Source organism: Taeniopygia guttata, chromosome 6 (genome assembly GCF_048771995.1).
Source record: "Taeniopygia guttata chromosome 6, bTaeGut7.mat, whole genome shotgun sequence".
Lineage (NCBI taxonomy): Eukaryota > Metazoa > Chordata > Aves > Passeriformes > Estrildidae > Taeniopygia > Taeniopygia guttata.
In genome coordinates, this window is record NC_133031.1 from 19,174,858 (window position 1) to 19,196,530 (window position 21,673).

The following is a 21,673-nucleotide window of genomic DNA, read 5'->3' on the forward strand; positions in this document are numbered from 1 at the left end:
ATAGTGCAGAATCTCGGCTTTAAAAACTAGGGAACTGCAGTATGTATATATATTTTGCTGCTTATATTGAGGAAGTGAAATGTGAGAAAATGGAAGAAAATAATTTCAACTTACTTATGTTCACAGCAGAAAGAAGAATAAGTCAACATTATGGATACAACCAGCAGCACATTTCATGTTATTTGGAAGCAGATTCAATTATTTAAAGTTATTTCCTCTCAGAGTTTCTAAATACAGTCTGTTTTAAATAAATTGTTCTTGCAGAATTGGAGACTTTAATGCTAGCTTATACTGGCATAGGAATAACTCTGGCCACATCTTCACAGAGAATCATTTTCATGTTTCCAACACTTCCATGCCAATTAGTATTGCTGCACTCCACTGCTAGGAATAATCATTGCAAATTCTTCCTTCCTAAAGTAAGCAAATATATCTTTCTTCTCATCTTAACTCACGCTGCCCTTCAAGAACAAGATATGAGCTAAATTTGATGCACCAAAGTCAGGATTCAGTTTTACTACTTAGCTCATCCTGAAATGTATGCTCTGGTCCAGTACTTGACAGTTTCGAAAAATGGATAAACATTGCATCTTCAGAAATATCACTATTCTACTGGGCTGATAGAAAAACTTTTGTTCCCATGTTGAGTAAAAACATTAGCTTGTTATGTAAAAAATAATTGTTTGAGGAACAGGAATTATGGAATTTGGGTTTTTTAGTCATAAGCTACCGTTTGCAAAGGATAATGTACCAGCTGTCTCAAAGAAAAGCTGATGATGTGTTCCAGGGGATTTTTTGCAGGATGAAGACAAGAAGAATGCTCTGCTTTCCTCCTCTGAGCCATCATTGCTACTCTTTATTAATTTCTGTTACAATAGAGTTGTGCTTGCTGTGTTTTTGTCTGGGCTACAACTTGCCCTTACTTTGCCTGAGCTTTTATGACACTTTCTGTTTGCATTCCAGTCTCTAACCCTTGAAAAGGCTCTTATTATCTAGTTGAGGGTGCCAGTGAAGACAGATCCCCACTCCAGACAGAGCACACTATTTCCCATACACCTCTCCTTCCAGATGAAGGAGAATTAAAAAACCCCAAACTCTGAGCAGTAGTAGATGATGATTGTTTATAATCTTCTGTTTGTTGGCCAGCAAGGCTTGGTAGTGTGAGAGAGTTACCTGTGTTTTACTTTAATAAGAGACATCAGCAACTCATTGCTTCCACTGGGTGAGAAGCAGCAAGGAGAGAGAGAGAGCAATGTGTGTTTCAAAGAATCTGTGAGATACTGCGGCATCCTCAGTATGATTCCTTTCACGAATTATTCTCATTTGGAGCAGAAGGAGCTTAATTTTCATAAAGGAACAATTAGGGAGATTTTTTCTGTAAATTCTTCAGGGTGTCAGAGGGGCTTTGGCACCCAGCTGTGAAAGTACTTCAGTACATGCTTAATCACATCAGTTCTAGAGATTTTAATTAAATTGTCATGGAGGGTGGAATTCAGTGATTCTGGGGACAAAGTCTTGAGGTACAATTTGACCTTTTTTTCTGAATTTTAAGTGTTTTCTTGTGAAGTTGTATGGGAGCAGTAAGGGAGAAGAGGCGAGGCCTCATGATGTACGTTTCCTTTTAGAGTTACAAAGTTTGGATGGCCTATTTATGCATCAGTAGTAAAAATTGTGTCTTGAGTGCCCTGGTCTTTTAGACTGGAAGAGCAAATCCTTAGCTTGTATACAAGGGACTAGTGTTCTCAGTGTACATATATGGAGGTGCTGGGCTATACTGTTGAAGAAACAAGAGAAGCTTTTGTATGATTACTTCTAGGTAGAACAGGAATCCTGTGGGGCATAACATCATCTTCATTGTTCCAACTGCCTGACTCAGACTGTTGATTTTCTCTTCTGCAGCTTTCACATTCTGCACATTTCTGTGACCTGCAAAACAATGTCAGTTGAAGTAGCAGAAGCTTTGACAGTCTGAACAAAAAACAAAGATTTTGTGTTTAATCTATTTGTGCTTACTTTTAATTTTCTTGAGCAATTATTTTCAAGAATTAGTCAGAACTCTGAAGATTACAAGTTCAAGTTGTTGTAGGAGCATTTTGTCTGGAGTATTGTTTCCAAATATAGCTACTGAAAAATAATATTTTTGGTATGCAATTGTTGTTGAATTTTTTCAGAGGTAAGATCATACTCAGAATATAAAGCTGCTCAAAAATGACTGGAAGTAAGGTTTCTCATAGCTAGCGACCATTTTCATGTAGGACATTTTTCAATTTTTAGCCCTTACACCTGGAAGCTTCTATTCTCTTGTCTTAGTAGTTGAGTGTAAGCTCTTGTGGAAGTAGTTGTGTGTTCAGCAGCTCTTCCTGCAGGTGGAGCTGCATTCCAATAGACCCGTGTTTCTGTCATTTCCATACCATATTAGGACAGAGCTGGAAATATACAAATAAATTATCCATACTATTTATTTTAATAGTTTTACTTCATTTGAAAGACTTACCTGTCTGAAATATTACTGATGAGGTCCTTATAGTCTTGTCCAGCCAGCTGACCTTGCAGAGGAGATTTATCTGTTCTTTCTGCATCCTGTACGTTTCAAATAAGAAAAAGCTGTGAAAAATCAGTACACAGAAACATCAAGAATACAGTTACTTTCATCAACACTCTTTCTTATTTCTGACAGAAATGTGTCCTTCACTTAAGAAGGACAGGGAAAATATGTTAGTTTCCACTTTCAGAAGAAAATGTGTATTGCAGTAACTAGTCAGAATAAAAAGCCTTTTTAGATGCATTTATAAGTTTCTGAACAATAAAACAATACAATCTAGAGATACCTCAACATCTCAGCATGCATGACTGAACTTTGAAAAGTTCTTTATATCCTCTCTGATCTGAGAAAGAAAATGCAATCACAGGAATCATGAGTCACACTCTTCCCCTCCCAGTTCTTGGCAGCAGGAAGCACCAGCGTCTGAGATGGAGCTGTTAGTAATAATTTCCTTTTTTTTAATCTTAGACACAACAATGCAAACAGTAGAAGCAGGGTGCAGCTGCTCTGCTGAAGAAGCACTCAACTAACAGAGAAGGCAGAACCTTGATTATCCTCCATATGCAATAGAAGCAATAGTACTGGTGGCTGTTTATCCATCCTAAAGAGTAATAACTAGGTCCTGCATTTAAATAATGATACAGGATATCTGCTGTTAGTATGTGAAAATAGCTTCTTCTCAGCTGTAACATTTGATAAATAATTATTTAAATTTTAATTCAAATTAGCATTTTTCTTTCTCTGGTTCAATTACTTTACTTGAATCAGGGTTTGGGTTTTTCATTTGTCTTCTGGAGGATAAGAAGACCTAATTTTCTCACATTTACAGTTTTACAATTTCAAATTTAGAAATAATAGATGCTCTGAAATTTAATGTGTAATGTCTTGCAGGATTTATTAACATTTGAAGTCATAGCCATGTTTGAAGAAATTTAGATGCATTTGAATTTTGAATAGTAGTGGAGATAGCGGAATAGAAATCTTTTAATGTACATAGTTTAGAAATACTGAAAGGATGGTAAAATTAATAAATTATTCATTTCAGTATTATAAAGAATCAGAACAAGACTTGCATATGCAACCTTTCTCCCCTCCACTCTTTTAGCATATGTATTATACTTATAAAATGTTCTTATCTCAGTGGAATCCTGACTCATTCAAATGTCAGCAGCTCCTTAAACTTTTTTTCATTAAGAAGGTGTGGTTCTTGCCCACATTGCAGCAAACTTACAGTGTAAACAAACATGAGTACATTGCCTGATAACTTCTGAAAACATCTCTGATTTTACCTTATTGCACATTTGATTGGAGCCTTCTTCCTTGAAACTGAAAAGAGGCTGAGTTTTCAGGCTTTGCCCACCACTTGCTGAATACCAGAAAACAAAAACAAAATCAAATTCATGAAACTATAGGTTCACTTCTTCTCTGCTATTTAGACTAAAGGACTTTGACTCAGATGGGGCATTGAGATACAGTGTCTTAAACTGGCATGGAATCTCTCTCTTGCGAATGCCTGGGAAGGTTAACAAAGCACAAATGCCATGTGTCACCACTGAAGAAGCCAGCATGATTCAGATTGCCAGAAGATACACTGAAGTGAAGCCCTGTATCAACAGCAGCTATAAAAAACCCATGAAACAATTTAAATCTGCTCTCCCTAACCCAGCTCATTCCTTCACAGTGCTAAGGGAAAAATGCCATAGATTAACTTTGCTACCAGTACTTATACAATACCATTGTGTTTTGCAGAAAAACAGTTTAAACGTCCCAGAAACTATGTAATTCACTGATGTAATTTAAGAAGAAAATGCAATGGCAGTGTCTTCTTGACTAAGAATACTTGAAACAAAGCCTTCAATTTGTAACCAGCAGGCCAGAAGGAGGAATTCTATATACTTCCCACTTAGGTTTCTCCACATTATAGGAAATGTTTCAGTATTCAAAGAAACAGAAAGTTGAGGACTATAACTATGCAATCTATTGGTAGTTTTATATCCTTGCTTCCACTCCCATCTTTAATTAGTATTTAATATTTGAGTACTCAATAGAAGAGACCATAAAGCACAAAGTTCTTCCATAGAGTTAGTCATGTCTGTAAGTACTGCCCTTTGCAAGATGGGTGTGCTCTCAAATGAGTAACAATAGACCTGGGAGCAGGGGCTTCTGGATTTGAGCATGAACACCACAGAAAAGAGAGGATCTATCTGCCAGACAGAACAGGAGGTGTAGTGCTTCCAGGAGATAAGTAGGAGTGATGGGATGTGAAGTTTGTGGGAGAAGTATTTTAGCAACTGAGCCAAAACCAGGCTGTGATTCCATCAGTGAGTTGCATAAAATGGGGTAAAATCAGACCAACATGCATGACTTAAAAACTTAAGCTGAGTTAAAGCATCTCTGAGAGTCTTACAGCTTTGTTTCTAGATTTAAAAATCACACTTGGGCATTCCTTCCCTGTGGTCCTATGTCTTGAGCAGTTTAGCCAGAGCTGCAAATCAGGTTGAAGAATATGTTTGTACTGACAGTTATGACACAGGACTAACTGTAAAACTGACTTGTTTTGCTAATACCGAAGTTGAATTCAGGCAACATATAATCCCACTTCTGTCATGTGATAGTGGATGTAGCTGCTTACCAGGCTCTGCTTTTGTGTTTGGGGTGGAAGCTCTGTTGCTCTGGCTGTCAGAATACGCCCAGTGCAGAGCCAGGCTTCGGCAGACAGTGAGTTGAACAGTGCCTTGCGCCTTGCGCAGCAGGTCTGTAACTGTTTGGCGTGGCAGACCAGACACAAAAGTCTCATTCACCTGAAAAATACAATGATGTGCATTTCCAGATTCCTGTAAAACAAAGCCTTTTTAAAAATCACATATTTTAGCACTTTATATAACTTCTTTGAACATCATGTGTCATCATTTTTGCCCATTTGTGGGAGAGAATTCTCATTGTCTCCTAACTCACTTGATCCTTCATCTCTGTATGTTTATAGCATGGCTGTCAGCAGGATACCACAGAATTATAGTCTGGGGTAGTAAGTAGGCTTTCTCCCATTCTTCATTGAGAAGATGAAGGAGAGATGAAGTAAATGGAAGCTAGAAAATCAAACGATTTTGAAATTCATGGAGGGAGAAGAAAAAATAATTCGGTGTAATAAGAAGGATTATTTATATTAAAAGGTGGCAAAGTGGCTAGGATAGTAAGATTTTAAATAAAGAGTCAAAAGCCCTAATTCCAGGGCTTTTTGTTTGTCTTGGTAATATCTAACGTGACAGGTTCTTCCCAGTAGGCTCCTGGTTAGCTGTGACCTGCATGCTTGGCCAGTTAACTCTGGCTCCCCTGCAGTTTCTCTGGAATCCTCACTAGGCACAATTACAGTCAGGAGTAGGTGCAGTTGGCTGCTTGCTCTGTGATTCTGGGTCTGCCTCTGCTGGGGTGTCCAGTTACCAGCTCTGGGGAGGCCCAGTCCCACGGGAAGCTGAACTCCAGGGAAGACACACGGGCCCCAGGACAACCCTCTGACCACCTTGTACATGCTACTGTGCAAAGCAGCATCAGGTTTCTAATCTGCACGCTTTTATATTGGACAGATGCTCTTTATAGAGGAAGTAGAGAAACTGTAAGCCAAAGCAATGAAGAACAAACATTACCTTAAGTAAGATGTCACCAACTTGAAGTCTCCCATCTAGATCTGCACTGCTGTCCGGGCTGATGGCTTTTATTAGGATAGCCCTTCCATTTTTTCCACCTACCAGTGCAAAACCTAGGCTTCCATTTTCTGCTTTTTCCAGCTCAATCTTAATAATGAAGTCCTACAATAGACAAGGATGCAGTCTAAAGCGATGTTTTGGAGCTGTATTTTGTTAGCATTTTGATTACCAGAGATTCCCATTATTCCCACAGTCCTCACTGTCTGGTGTGGGTTATGGGATATAACCTACTCTTGAATAGATCTATAGCGCTTCCAGGGATCAAGCTAACCACTGCATGTATGTATCATAATAAAAATAATACATACTTATTTTCACACTCTGTTTAATAATTGCTGCTGGGGAAAACAACCCCTTAAGAGCAAAGAAATGTGTACTTCTGTAATCCTTTTATAATATATCAAATAAATCACCTTAACTGACAAATAAGGCATTCTTATCTTCACCATGACAGTAAAGCAGTACATAGATTATTCTCTTATTTTTCTGTAATTTAGATCTTAATCTTGTAATCCCAACATTTCCATCTCTTTTACTTTAGCACTTAATTTGCTTTTAAGATCAACTGGTTTTTTTTAGGGTCAAGTACTATGTCAGAAATAGCAGCAAGCTAGAAATGTTTATGACTTGCATCATGACTAGTTCCAATGCCATGAATATTAGCCTTGTAAATTATTTTTGCAGGTTGAACAGATAAACCATCATGGATTAAATCATGCAGAAGAAGCAATAATAGTGATGGCATAGTCAAAAATGAGAAAATTGTTCCAATTTTTTTGTGAGGTTGGAGGTCTAATCTTAATGAGACAGCTTTTTTTTTTTTTTTTTTTTTTTTTTAAATCACAATCAAGAGAAAACTAGTTAATCTTTAAACATGAAATATCAGTCCCAATTTGGATTGTTTCAATTAACAGTTTGCACAACAGAAGTGATGTTTGCTTATGTCCGAATTTTCAAGCATTGTATGCTGAGCGTGGATATAACTTTTTCCTCCAACAACAACATTCCTGTGTATTCAGAAATTCATAATAAACAATAAATAACTTTAAAAATGCATTACTCTTGCCAAATTCAAACCATATTGGTCTACATCGGTACTGCACAATACTGCAAAGATTTGGGCTAATTTTACTCTCTTTTCCAATGTCTATCTGAAAATTGCAGAATGAAACATATTAATCTAAGTTTTCAGATTGTTGTGGAAATGTTTCACAATTGCATATATTGTCCCCATAATCCCATGCTGTGACATTCTGTGTCTTTTTCCTGTGCTACTTTCTTTCTAAGCATTGAAAAACAGCAACAGAAGAGTCTGTCCCCAGGAAGTGCCCAGTGCATTCTACTCTGTGAATGCTGAATACAATTCAATACTTACAGGACACTCTCCAATTGCATTACATTCACATTTTCAAAGAGAGGAAGAAAATACATTGAATACCACTATTGAAAAAACCCCTCTCCATATAGCTCACTTCACTTGATGAACCCCCTCACACCTCAGAGTGTCACTTACTTTACATTCTGGAGCATCAGGAGTGTTCTGCTGAGCATCACAGTTTGTTTCCTCCAAATGTTTCTCTGTGAAAAAGCAACAACAAATTTTTTATAGTTGTCCTGGTAAAATACTTTACCTATAACACTCAAAATCTCATTCAGAGACATAATAAAACATGTTATATTTTATATGTGAAATACAAAATAAATCCTATGGATTTATGTGGCCTAAAACTCCTGAAATGTGAATCACACTGTGACCTTTTTACCTCCCTGTGAGCAGGTTCCAAAGCAAGCTTTAAGAACTGCATGCTGCAGAAGATGCCAGATGGAGAACAGTAATGTATCAATGTTCTCAGAAACTCTGAGGGAGGCAGGTTTTTTTATGAAGAATTAATCTTTCCTAGGTGATGCTATTACCACTTATAGACTTACTTTTCTTTCAAAGAACACAATTTTACTAACCCTAATTGAAAAGTGAAAAGCTCCTTACCATATTGATGCAGCAGATGCTGTTCCTTGCAGTTCAGGTTTTCATTTGACAAAGAAATATTGGCTCTCTCTGTTTCAGCTGGTGGCCCTAAAAACATACACATGTTTGTTCTGATAGGCCTCCTGCTAAATTTCATGTACACATGGAATGTAAACTCTGTGCTTAGGTTATTAAACAAAGCATCAATATCCAATATTGATGCTGTATGAAGCCATGGAAGAGCACTGCATGATGAAGTTTGCCAATTTGCACAGAGATATAAACATTTCAGTTATGAATTGCAGAGCAACTGCATCTTAGCCACTGTTATTTTAAAAACTGTAGCAACAACCAGAGACCAGACTGAATCACTCTAGACATGTGGCAATGATCAGGCAGATGAAGGAACACTCCCACCTCTACCAGCCCACTCACTTTTATAGTCTTACTTTATCATATTTTGGTGATCTTCGCTGTCTTCCACAAAATACTCTTAATGTGTGAATTATTGAAAATAATGAATGTCTTGTACTTTAAAAAAAAGCTACTTGTTGCAATTGCAATTTTAGTATGTGTTCTTGTAACTAAGTCTATAAAAATGAAGGCTTGCTTTCTTAATATTTATCTATAAATCTATGAGTGATGATAGCAAATGGAACACCAAATCCAAAATTTCTATAGGTTTTTCAAAGTGCCTATAAAATGAAACAATCATAGAATCATAAAGCAGTTTGAGTTGGAAAGGACCTTAAGGATCATCTGGCTCCCACCCTCTGCCATGAGCAGGGGCACCTTTCACTAGATCAGGTTGCTCAAAACTCCATCCAGCCTGGACCTGAAGATTTTCGAGGACCAGATGTCCACAACACTCTGGGCAACCTGATCCAGTGTCGAACCTCACAGTAAGGGATTTCTCCCTTCTATCTAATCTAAACCTGCCCTCTTTCAGTTTGATGCCATTCCCCCTTGTCTTATCACTACATGCCTTTGTCAAAAGTCTCTCTGCAGAACTGGAAGGAGCTGTAAGGTCTCCCAAATATCTTCTCTTGTCCAGGCTGACCAACTCCAACTCTCCCATCCTGTCTTCACAGGAGAGCTGCTTCAGCCCTCTGACCATCTTTATGGCCTCCCCTTTAAATTCCTCCACCAGGTCCATGTGTTTCTTATGCTGGAGACTGCAGAGCTGCATGCAGCACTCCAGCACTGCAGTCTCACAGAGCAGTGGGGCAGAATCCCCTCCCTCAGCCTGACAGCCACACTGCTTTTGGTACAGCCCAGGCACATTGCTCAGTCATGTTTAGCTTTTCATCAAACAACACCCTCAAGTCCTTCTTAGGGCTGCTCTCAATCCATTCTCTGCCCAGCTTGTGTTTATGCTTGGGATTGCTCTGACCCATGTGCAGGACCTGACACATCAAATTTCATAGGAGAGGCAGGTAACTGTGCCAGTACAGAGTTTATATCTCTGTCTGGGGGGGGGTCAGGTCTGGTTTCTTATTTGAAGGTGTCTTGGGAAATCTTGGAATCTGCAAAGCTCACACAAGGCTGTGTAAACAAAGTCCTACCAGGATATACATTTGCCATGCTTTAGTTCTATCTCGTTAACTCAGAGTACACATAACTTTATCCGTATCTTGTAGAAAATTGCTTCAGTTTATAGAAACAAACACGTGGCTCCATGTGTAAGGAAATCTGTAACTAACTTGACTTGGAATAAGTTCTTCAGGCAACCATATGCCAATATTCAGATGAGTGTAGGCATGTGAATAATTGTGGTCCAGGGTTAATTTTTGAAGTAATTTTTGCATGGTTAAAAAAAAAAATCAAACAAACACTGACTTAATGCTGCAACGTGCATTAAAAAGTATTACTTGCATAACTAACACCCTTTGTATGTGCTGACCTAGATGTGATACCTCTCCTTCCACCTGAGGCTGCAGGTGCAGCCTGTGCTTGCTGAGACTCATTAGGCTGCTAGAGCAATTCTGGTCAAATCTTTGTGGTGCAGATGATTGCTGAAGTTTTATATCAGTTACAGTATCAAATATCTCCCCTTATAGGAATGCTTTTATATTAACTAACAGATATTAGTGCTGCCTGCTGATTTTATATTCTTCATTACTAACAGTTTAAAAAGGTGGTCTAGATGATGAAGTAGTGGCTCATATTAAATAGTGGCTCAAAAAGTGCTGGAAAACTTCTTATTGAATAGTTGCAGTCAAAACAGGTGTTGCTGTTTTGCACATAACATTCCTATTTAATAACATATTTAAAAAACAGAAACTAAATATGTAACAAAATACTTTTTTACAGTGAACTATGCATTTTATTTCTGTCTTTAAACAGCTACCAAATTTTCTTCAGACCCTTAAAATGGACTTAACAAAAACACTGAAGGGCAAGTTACAATTTATGAATAAGTTTTAAATGCAATTAATCAATACCTTATGCTTATTTTCAAAATCAGAAGCAAGTTTTGAACTAAAACCCAAAAATATTAGCCTTACTTACTATTTTCCTGCTCTATAGGAACCACTGGATTGCCATTTCTGGGGGCAGAAAAAGTGAAATATGTGAGCCATTAAGCGCTGCATGCTTTGTAAAGCACATATGAAAATTATTTTTAGAAATTCAGTTGTCTAAATAGTAGTTGTCCTTCTATGATTTTGTTAGTGGTGCTTTTCTAAAGAGAATTGATATCAGTATATGAAAATATTTGACTGTAGTGAAATATTTTATTGAAATGCATTGGGGAAAAAAATAGGCATGTTAAATCACCTGTCCCAATACAGAACTGCTTTCTGTTCCATTTTGAATTCAGCTTTGGTTACCCCCTGTATAAAGTGGGAATGCTCTTTTGCCATTTCTTTTACCTTAGTTCTGTTTACCTCCTTAGTTTGTAAATTCTGACAATCAGGACGTGCTGCCTACTAACTTGTTGTACAGCAAGATGTATAATGAGGCAGCAGTATCTTCCTCTGTTAGATAAGCACAAGTTAATAAAACAGTGATAAAAGTTTGAACTATGTTAAGACAGCTGTGACAGCCATTCTGTCACATGCTCTGGTTACATAACTCAGTTTCTCACATGCTTTGAGTTAATATTTTACTGTTCCTCTGAGATCTTTGGAAGCTATTTCTGCATCAGTCCAGGACCTGAGCTGGTGTGATATCAGACGGTGGAACACAATGAATCAAAAGTGCAGCCATGAACTGATGAGCGAAATCCTTTACAGCTGATTATTGTTCAGGCCTGGAAAGACATTCTGGTCATGCTGGAGGTTAAATGCTGCATTTTTAGTACCTTTCTAAAATGTTCGGCTGTGGAATTATCTCAGAATTTCTGATCAGAGATAGTTTCTTGCATGTAGTTGTGAATCTGACATTGTAAGGAGGTTGACACTTGTGATGGAAATGCAAAGATTTTCCCTAAATAACAAGACATATGAAAATGCTGCTCAGCCTCACAGTTAAAGGCTTCACATTCAATTTTGGATGATGAAATTTCACAAGTTCTCATTTGGGTTGGATGAGTCTACTTACACTTGCTGTGTTAGTTGTAATTACAAGGAGTTAACATGTCTTATGAATGTTATTTATCAGGTTGCAACATTCAGACCTTTGAGAAAAAGCATTTTTGGGTTTTGTGTTGTCTGACTTGATGTAAAATTTAGAAACTTGCTTCAGCATTAGGATCAAGTATGCTCAGATTTACCTTGTGGCTTTGATTCGAACTTTCTGGGTGGCAGCTTCACACACTCTCACTGCATCATCCAGGCTAATGCCCTCAGTGCACAGTCCACAGATGTAAACAATCTGATCTTGTGGCTGCAAACTGCCTTCCACACTGGCAGGAGAGCCAGGCACTATCTCTAGCACATAAATACCTTGTAACTTGCTTCCAGCTCCTCCTGTCAGCTTCAAGCCTAGAATAATGCAGAGAAAGCATCTTTTGTGGCAGAGTGTTTTGAATTTCACTGTCAGTGACTTAAAGTGGAATAAATGTGAGCCACTGAAAGGCTGAAGAAATCACTGACATTAAAAATAACAGTCTTGCCCCAGTAAGATGGGAGTATAAGCTGGACTGAAAAAGTGAAATGCCATTAGATGTTTAAAAAAGTATGGAAAAACTTAAATGGTGGTGTCCATCTCTGTGTTTCAGTGCTGCCCCAGTGCTTTATTTCATCTGATGTTCGATAGTTATTGCAATGGGACACTGAGCTGCATAGCAGCAGCTCCCTCGTTACCTGCACGTTTAAATGCCTTGCAATCTTCAGGGTGCCACTGGGAAAGGAGGCCTACAACAGCTGAGGAGGTGCCTACACAGTGCAAACAACACTCAAGGAATCTCTGAACAAACTAGTTCCTACCTGGAAACACGATGCTGTACATGAGCAAGTATAGCCATACTGGTTCCTGAGTCTACAGTTTTATCTGTGTGCAGTACTCGTAACATGCTACAGAAATATCAAGATACTCACATTGTGGGGATTTCTTTTATCGTTTGTATTGTTTGTAGATAAAGCCTTGTGTCTGTGGTGAATCAAGGATTCAAGTGGAGAGTTTTTGAATAGCAAACTGTAGTCTCAACCTGTGGCTTATCCATCTTAAACTTTACCTTTTCTTCAATTTTTTTCTTTCCCTCCAAATAGATCTTTATGTGTCTCTGCAGGTAGTAGACATTATTATCCAACTACCCAAAACTTATGTATATAAGTAACACAAAAATATGAGACTGGAAATCTGCCAGAAACTTCAGTTAATAGGGTGATAATACAAAGATCATTTTTCCAGCTACCTTCATTAGTCTAATAAGAAATATTAGTCTTCCCTCTTAGGTGTTGCCCAAAAAAAAGCTCTTATTCCTTGGTCATGGGTGATCATGAAGAGAATAAAGGTGTCAAGGTCAGTTTGGATCATACTGATCCCAGAGCACATTTGCTTATGATTATTTTATGCTGTCATTCCTGTCCAAAATAGCAAATACAGCATTTACTACACACCTAGCTGTCCATCAGCACCCTTTGTGAGAGTAATTTCGGGAATCTCCTCTGGCCTAATTGAGGGACGTGGGTCACTGTCAGCACGACCAACCACGAGGTGCAGATCTGGAGGAGAGCTTTGCAGTAAAGCCAGGACCTCATTGCATGGCAAAGATGTGACATCAATTCCATTCACCTAAATGACAAACCAGTAAAATCATGTCACAGATCTCATTGACCGTCATTTACTTCTCCCTCTATTCTGAATTTTACAGATGAACTTAAATTAGTTTTTACTTAATTTTTATTGCTTTGCTATGGTATTTAATGTCAATAAATTTAACAATTAAGATTGCAGTAATATTTCTTTCTTGAACCTTTATTTTCTGAATGCAGAGCTTTATAAAAATAGCTTTTTTTTCCCCATTGAAACTCAAGATCTTGTTGCAAAAAACACGGAAGAGGGTCTTATGCAAAAAATTGAACATGAACCAGGCTGAAAAAAGGTTTTGTTATTACATTACAAAGGACATAATTCCTGCATCCTTTGTGTGTCACCTGTCACCTTCTTACATTAATTCAGTTTACGTCATTTCATTGGGAAGGCATTTAATGTCTCACTTGTCTTGAATTGCTCCTAGATTCATTTTATTTACCTCATCATACAATATATTCAGCCTGAAATTTATCCAACTGGGGTCAGCAGAATTAGGTTTATTATATTATTTATTTATATACCTAAATACGGGTTAAATAGGTGATACTAAATGAAGAATGCCAAAGCTAAATGACATCGATCTGCAAATATTTTCTCCTCTGCATAAACTCAAACAATTACTGTACCATAATGATTCTGTCTCCCCTTCTCAATCTTCCATCAGAAAGGGCAGGATCATTCAAGATTTCATCAACATACAGGCAGGCATCCATTTTGTTAAGAACTACAGAGAATCCATAACCATTGTTCTCTGACTTTGTCAAAGTCACAAAGATCTCCATTTCCTGTTAAAACAAGCACAGGGTATGTTTGAAGTAGGCTTTTCTGCTGCTTCAGTAACATCTTCCATAATTTTTATATGCAGGTAGGAATCAGATCCTCAGATGCTACAAGAGCATGTAAAAGGTGTTCTGCCATATCCCAGAATTGTGGAGGTTCATGCTGGTTGATTTATAGGGCTGAGTGAAGCAGAGAATGCCACCAGGACCTGCGATTAGGCATCTGGAATGTGTAAAGAAAAGCTTGGAGGCCTCTGAGGTGACAAGCATTGCAATAGCAGGGTGCAAAAATTACTGTTGTTACTGCCATTGCTGTCCCACTGAAGGAAATGCCTGCAGCTAAATTTTGTCCACAGTGCTCTCAAATTAGTAGGAATTCAGAGCTCATTAGTGTCGTAGGAATGCAAGATGTTCAGCATTTGGCAGGACTGAGAGTTATATTTTGAATAGTAATTAGCACAAGGATCATACTTTCTTATCAGGACATTACAGCAGTATCACTGTAACAAAGTGATTTTCTGCATGGCCTTGAAACATGGAAGAAAAAACCCAAGTAGCTGACTCCAATTAATTTTAGAAGCTACTAGAGAGCTTTTAGGCCTTTGTACACTGAGAATAATAATGCAGAATTTTTGGAAGTTGGAGAAATAGTAAGATGTCAAGAAAAAAGAAATAGCCTTAAGGCAAATGGTTAAGAATTTTGGAGAGCTGGGCATAGTGGAAGGTCTGCTTTATTTGAAGATTGTGGATATTCAGGAAAGCAAAAAAAGAAAAAAAAATTCACATGGAATAGCATAGAAAATTAGTTAAAATTAATGTTAATACTGTAACATTGCTAAAATTGTTCATTTTCCCTTGTATTCTACCTGCTGGTAATTTGGTGCCCATCACATACCTGAATGCAGAATTTATTTTCTTCCTTCTCTTCCTCTGGTTCCTCCAAGTCTTCCCATTCATTGTCACTGTCATGTGCCTCTCTGGCAGGCAGGGATGACGATGAGGGACCACAAACATGTGGCTCTTGGGTCGCAGTGGTTGCAGAGACTCTTTTGGAGTTTCCTCCTCGTGGAAGTGAGGTCACAGACATTGAGCTGACAGTGAGATACTCTTCATCAATAGGGGTTAGAGAGAGAGTTTCAGGCATACATTTTGTGTTCAATAGGTCATCATGACTCTTATTAAATACGTGGCTGAAAAATAAAAAGATTGCAGCGCTGGGGTTTTCCTCCATATGCTTTATTAGATGGCCACTGAAAAGTCTACTGTTTATGCATTACCTTATTTTCATTTTAACTGAATTACTAGTTATGGTATTGAATTGCTGTCTGAATCCTCCAATGGTATTATAAAAGGAAATAAGTAATCAATATTTTGCAAAGCTACTTGAAATATTAAAAAACTTTCATTATTTACCTTTGCAAACTCTTGCACTCTTAATTTTTTTAAGGCATGAATTAGTACTTGGTTGCTTCTCGAAAACAATAATTGGAAAAAACTCAAACTAATTATTTCATCTTCCATAAACAAATTCATTAACTTTTCTGGTAAGCAGTATGGACATTAAAATATCACTACAATTTTTATATTAGCATTTTTCTGGAAAAAGGAATGCCACCCACATTTCTGGGTTCTACAGGTCTTTCATTGGTAACAGGGCACAGACCAGAAACATGAAATATGAAGTGATTCCGGTTTCTTCATGAAAAGTAATCCTTACTCCTCTTTATAAGTTTGCCTTTATTCTTATGCTTGCCTTGAAGCATATGAGTTGTCTGAAAACCACCAATGGACTTCTTAAATTAATTGAATTAAAATTATTATTGATTCTATTCCACTATATTGCAGACAAAGTATTCAGCACTTTTGATGTTCAAGCCAGACTGTAATCATACATGCTGCATTTAGTAGTTTTGGCTGTTGTCCTTCATGAAGGACAATGGTGACATTGTCTCCCAAAAATTTACCTTTTAAAGCTCATAAAAATGCTGAAAACACATTTTTAAAGTATGTTTTCTTCATATCAATCCTTATTGAAATTTTGCTAAACATTCATTCATCTTAAAAACATCTAAAATGGCATATTCATATCTACATCAGCCAGGATCTTTTTCTCTTTGATAGAAGTGAACTGTCCATCATCTCCCAAACAAACATAGACACTAAAACTAAAATGAATTGCACATCCTCTATGAAATCACAGAAGATATCTGTAAAATTCATATAAAAAATTTTATACATTTGCATGAAATATTTTGAGAAATATGGAGAAATTTCTTAATTAATCAAAAGGAAGTTCTTTATTAATGCCTATTTCCTTCTGGGTATTTTGTGTGGTTTTAGCTGGAAGGATTGAAATTGAGATTATGTTAAAAATATTGCTTAAAATGCATGACATCCTAAACTTCTCTAGCTGCCTTTTAAAAATGCAAAAGCTGATACTAAATGATACTGAAAATGTATCAAACAAAAACATTTATTTCAGAACTTCCTTCTTGGAAAGAATCCAAAACTTTTCTTGGAATTGATATTTTCCCACAATAAACTTAGTTTTGTTTAATCTCTTGGCAAATATGTTTGCTGCAGAGATATTTCTGCTGGTTTTACTCAGAAGTATAGAAGCAGATAATTAAGCAGGAGCTTCATTCATTAATTGAGTGAAGCTTCTGCACTTGACCAAGAGATGCTACAATTATGAACTGCCACTATAATCCCACTTGGTTTGCAGTGTCAGGTAGTGCTGTCACTCCCCAGAGATGACTGTCTGGGCTGTGCTTGATGAGTGTCAAAAGTAACAAAATTATTTCAAATGACTGTATGGAGAAATAGAAATTAGTTTCTCCATAAAATTACTAAAGCTGTAAATTAAACGCCTCTGGAAGATTTTCCATTTTTTTTTGCATCAATCCTTTCTGTCCTGATAATTCATACTTATTTGCACTGGGAAAGAGGATGAAAATGGAATTGATTGTCTTCTGTGTGACAGTGTCTGATATATCCAAAGGAGTGTAAAAGGAGACTGAGTCCATTTGCACTACATTTTATTGTGTAATTCCTGTCAGGGGTTATACTGGCTTCTGAAGACCAGAAAACATAAAATAACCCTTTTTTTTCCCCTCCTTGATCACAGTTTCTCTGCTGGGGTGTTTTTATTTCCTATGAAAAAATGTGAAATTAAGAGATCAAACAATAAGAAAAAATGTTGGTGCCTATTTAAGTCAACTCTGAAAATAAATGAAAGCAAAAGATCATATAATCAATAAAGAATTCATTTCCTATTTAGATAAACAGGTGTTGTTCCACTGATTTCAAATGGCAACCACCTTCAGCTGAACAGCATAAATGATTACAGTGGTGCAGAACTCTTACAAGTATCTCGCCATGTAGACTTATGCAAAATTCTAATAAGATGAGAGTAAATAGGAAAAGCAGATTAGGCAAATCCGAATAAGATAATAAAACAAAATCTTCAGTAATCAGGAGTGATTAGAACCAGAGAGCCCTGTACTTAAACCCAAACAATTAACTTTCAAAGCACTAAGAGAAAAAGGAAAGGCTGCAGAACAGATTTTGGTTTTCCCTACCTTTTGGCCTGTCCAAATTCACATGGTGAGTAGCAGTTCTGCTTCACTTCCTCCTCCAGAGAGTGGAAGACTTCAGAACTGGAAGATTCTTGATGAATGTTCCAAAGATGCTTATAGAAACTTTCTCTGGAAGTTGGGAGTGTCTGTATGGGTTTCTCTTGAAACTCAGCATCCTGCTCTTCATAGGCTGAGCTGTCATCCTCAGGAGGCTCACTGAAATCTTCTCCCACTGGAGAATCAAGGCAGTCTTCAAGGTCTGGAGAGGTGCTACCTCCATCACTGGTAGATTGATCCATACCATTTCCTGCCTCTGTGCTGCCTGGCATTTCTGCCACAAAGTCCTTAATTGGAGATGGTGCTGGAGTCTATCAAAAAAAGCAGAAAGGTTAGTGCAACTCCTTTTTACTCTCCCATCTTTCTTTCTTCAAGAGCAAAATATTTTGAAAAGGCAATATTAACAAGCTTCTGTTAATGGTAGCTGGAAGGAAAGAGAAAAAATAGAAGGAGGTACTCTTACCAAATAACTCTTTAGTCTTAATGGTTATTTTTCACATTCTACAAGAGTTCCAGTCAAAACTACTATACCAAATTACTTTTCCCAAAGAATTATTTGCTAGAAGTTCTTTTTTAATAGATCTGTTAATGTCATGGCTCAATGTTGTGTCTATAGTCTCTTTATTCCATGGAAGTAACTTCCAGACTTGACTCCTGTGTGACTGACCTTAGAAATCAGCCACGGGCACACTGCAGCAGAGCAGCAGGACTCAGTTTGTTATCTGCAGATGGTTCTGACTGTCATTTCTGTCTGCCTGTGGGTGCCTATAAATCCTAGTGGGATGGGAACCATCAGTAGGCCATTCTGAATGGAGCAAGAGTAGTGCTAATGCATATTCCTTATTATTAAGAGTACTTGTTACGTGTCCATGAGGCATCTTCAAGAAGGGAGTAATAATGCTAGCACATCTAATGGCCATGATTTAGTCTCTGCAGTGTCTATGGTTTGGGGGTATTTTTTTTGTGCTTTGTTTCTCCCCCTGCGGATTCTGCTAACTATCAATAAGAACCTGTATAACTAGTTTAAAATGTTATTTCATTTATTTAGCTTCATTAAGGGATAAAGTCCGGATAGGAAAAATTCTTTATTTTCTTCTCACTTTGGGGAGTTAAAATAGCTGCATTTGAGAATATCTGCATTTTCTGGCTAAGGATCAGGTAGAGCATTTTTAGAAGCACCACTAGAAGACATACTTGGGTATGTGCTGTTTCACCCCAGTGATAGTACAGCAACTCAAAAGTTGTTGGACTGGGATAAATATGTTTCATGTCTGCCAGATTTGTACTATTTTAGTTGCTAAGAAATTATAAGTTGAACTTTGCACTTTGAGTTGAAACCAGGAAGGGAGATAAAAGGAGAAGAGGGCCTTGGAGAAAAGCCTTGTTCAGAACTGGATAGAAAATGTAGCAGTGTCTTTCCAGGTTTACAGATGCAAGTTTCTGTCAGAAGCTTTGCCTTACCAGAGCAATCTGCTCTATTTCTGGAAGAACACCTTTTGGTGGTCTGCAAAGTAGCAGTGTAACTTCTTGAGGAGCTCCTCTTAACAAATGCAGGACATCCTAAAGAAAAAAAAGGAATGTTGTATTTCTGATGGAACAGAGTAAATCTTACATGTCATTTTACCAACTGAGATTGAGAAAATTTTTATTGTGAATGCGACATTTCTGGTATTTGTGTCTGTCAGCAGTGTCTGAGGGCCAATATTTACCACTGAAGGATTGTCACACAAAAGGACCATAGTTTATAGGTGAACATGTATCTAAAGTCAATTCTATTTACAAACTTCTGCTTTGCCATCAGGCACATAGGTTTAGGTGAATTAATTTTCTTTTCTTGAAGAAAACTGAATTTTCAGGCAAATTCATTCAAACCACATGTTTGTGGCAGTAATATCTTTGGTCAGTTATTTCAGCATAGCTTGCAAAGGCCATATTCCAATGAAAAAAAGAAATCCACACGTAGGCCATTACCACTGAATTTCTTCATTGAGTAGAATTTCTCATTCCAGGTTAAAAACTTACACAGGACTTAGCACTCTTGGTAGAAGTTTGAATCTAGGGTATTATATTTAGCATGACATTACAAAGCACAAATGACCACAGGGGGAAAATTGTTCCAATCATGCATAAAAGCAACAAAGATTCCAACTAATTAACAACTGGTGTGCATCTAACGATAGAATTCATAGATTAATGGTAGAAACTTAGAAATTAAATAGCAGAAGAAATTCGCTGTCAGAATTAATTTAGAAAGGAAATTCTACATAGGAGTTCTAGAGAAGAATCCCACATAGAAATCAGAATAATTATATGCAAATTATGCCTTCCTCTGGTGCTAATTAAGTTTAAATGTATTGTCTTTATTAACCTGTTACCCAGATGGGGCCCCAGTAATGACACTTCCTGCTACCTGATACAGGAGCCCTTTGAGAGGTTTCCCATTCACAGATAAAATGACATCTCCAACTTCAATTTCTCCACTCTCTTCAGCTGGCTGCCCTGGAAACAGTCTTTTGATCCTGACAATAGCTCCTCCAAGGTGTTCGCAAGCATCTCCTTCCATCTGCAGAACACTAAATCCAAGGCCTCCAGAATTCTTGGTTAATTTCACTTCAAATATGTTATCTGCTCAAATCAGAGATTGGAAAAAAAGTGGGAACCATGGCATATGCACCCCCTGAGGAGCCAGTATAAACTATACTCTCAAAAGACTTTTTCCCTGTGTGTTGCAGAGGTAGATCTACTAATAATAAAGTCAAAAGAAGGTTTAGGTGTTCCTTTATCTTATGTCTTTGAAATCTCACAGTCAGAATAGGGAGAACTGGAATCTATTCCACCATGTGTTCACAGCGTGGTACAAGCCCAAAAAGGAAAAAGCTTTTTGGACCAGCATAAAGAGATTCACATGCTATCTTTTTCTGATTTTGTTCCTTAAGTGTTGCATAGATTTTACTATTCTGTAGCTGCCCGGTGTTAGTTTAGGTTTTGCACTAACCAGCATAAACTGGAATTGGAGCTACTGCTCTTTCCAGTCAAGAATGAGAGATCAGGCCTTTCCCAAACACCATGCTTGTAGCTGAATTCCAGTGTAGAGGAGTAACTGTCCTATGGAAATGTATGGTTCAGACTTAGTGTTTATGAGACAACCTTCAGTAAAAGATACAGCATTTGTTTGTTGGCTAAATTCTGTATAAGTGATCTCTAAATCTTCTGCTTTTAAGAAGTTAAGTGATGGCAGTCTCCAGTTCACTCCAGCTTCACTGCTGTCACAGCATCAGCAGTTGTGCTGGTGGGGCTCTCCCTGGGTAACAGCCTGGCCACATCAACACAGCTAATTCCTGCCTGAGACTGCTGTGGAGTACAGACAGGGGTGTTCCCTTGCCAGCCCAGTCTCACAAAGGCTGAGAGATACAGTATTAATGCCTAGGGTACATTCAGCTATATCTAGCCACTCTAATTCTATGCACATTAGAAATACTTTTTTCAGAATTGATTTTTGATTGTGTCATTAATATTGATTATAATTTTATTCAGTATACAGTTTTCCTTCCAACCCACAGAAATTTCATCTAATTATTTTCATTCATTCCTTTCCTGCACATACTGTAAGAAGTCACCCTGAATTCTCTCTTTATCACTTACCATCTGTCAAAAAGCAGCAGGCCTTGGTGCCATCTGTGAGGGATGTTGCCACAGAAACAACTGCACGGTGATCCTTCTTTCTGTCATTAGCAGTCAGACAAGGCTCTGCCAATTGGTAGTTTCCCCTTTCTAGAACAAGTTTGGCAATCTAAAACAGTGATAAACAGGTTCTTACACAGCACACTTAGTGAGTTCTAGGTCTTTTTACT

At 37.6% G+C, this 21,673-nt stretch overlaps 2 protein-coding genes across 2 annotated transcripts in view; one reads left to right on the top strand and one right to left on the bottom strand.

The window, feature by feature from the left end:
• The window catches only part of MAPK8 (mitogen-activated protein kinase 8), a 175,113-nt gene that overhangs the window by 71,484 nt on the left and 81,956 nt on the right, over positions 1–21,673 (top strand). The window lies entirely within an intron of this gene.
• The window catches only part of FRMPD2 (FERM and PDZ domain containing 2), a 58,308-nt gene that overhangs the window by 7,596 nt on the left and 29,039 nt on the right, over positions 1–21,673 (bottom strand). The window contains exons 25-40 of the mRNA XM_072931415.1: positions 21,465–21,612; positions 20,233–20,447; positions 19,284–19,382; positions 17,769–18,133; positions 15,083–15,377; positions 14,035–14,193; positions 13,213–13,387; positions 11,925–12,135; positions 10,721–10,758; positions 8,231–8,317; positions 7,757–7,821; positions 6,184–6,345; positions 5,175–5,343; positions 3,832–3,908; positions 2,495–2,580; positions 1,811–1,926 (exon numbers count right to left, since the gene is read on the bottom strand). Of these exons, the coding sequence (XP_072787516.1) occupies positions 1,811–1,926; positions 2,495–2,580; positions 3,832–3,908; positions 5,175–5,343; positions 6,184–6,345; positions 7,757–7,821; positions 8,231–8,317; positions 10,721–10,758; positions 11,925–12,135; positions 13,213–13,387; positions 14,035–14,193; positions 15,083–15,377; positions 17,769–18,133; positions 19,284–19,382; positions 20,233–20,447; positions 21,465–21,612 (2,467 nt within the window). The remainder of the gene's footprint in view (positions 1–1,810; positions 1,927–2,494; positions 2,581–3,831; positions 3,909–5,174; positions 5,344–6,183; positions 6,346–7,756; positions 7,822–8,230; positions 8,318–10,720; positions 10,759–11,924; positions 12,136–13,212; positions 13,388–14,034; positions 14,194–15,082; positions 15,378–17,768; positions 18,134–19,283; positions 19,383–20,232; positions 20,448–21,464; positions 21,613–21,673) is intronic.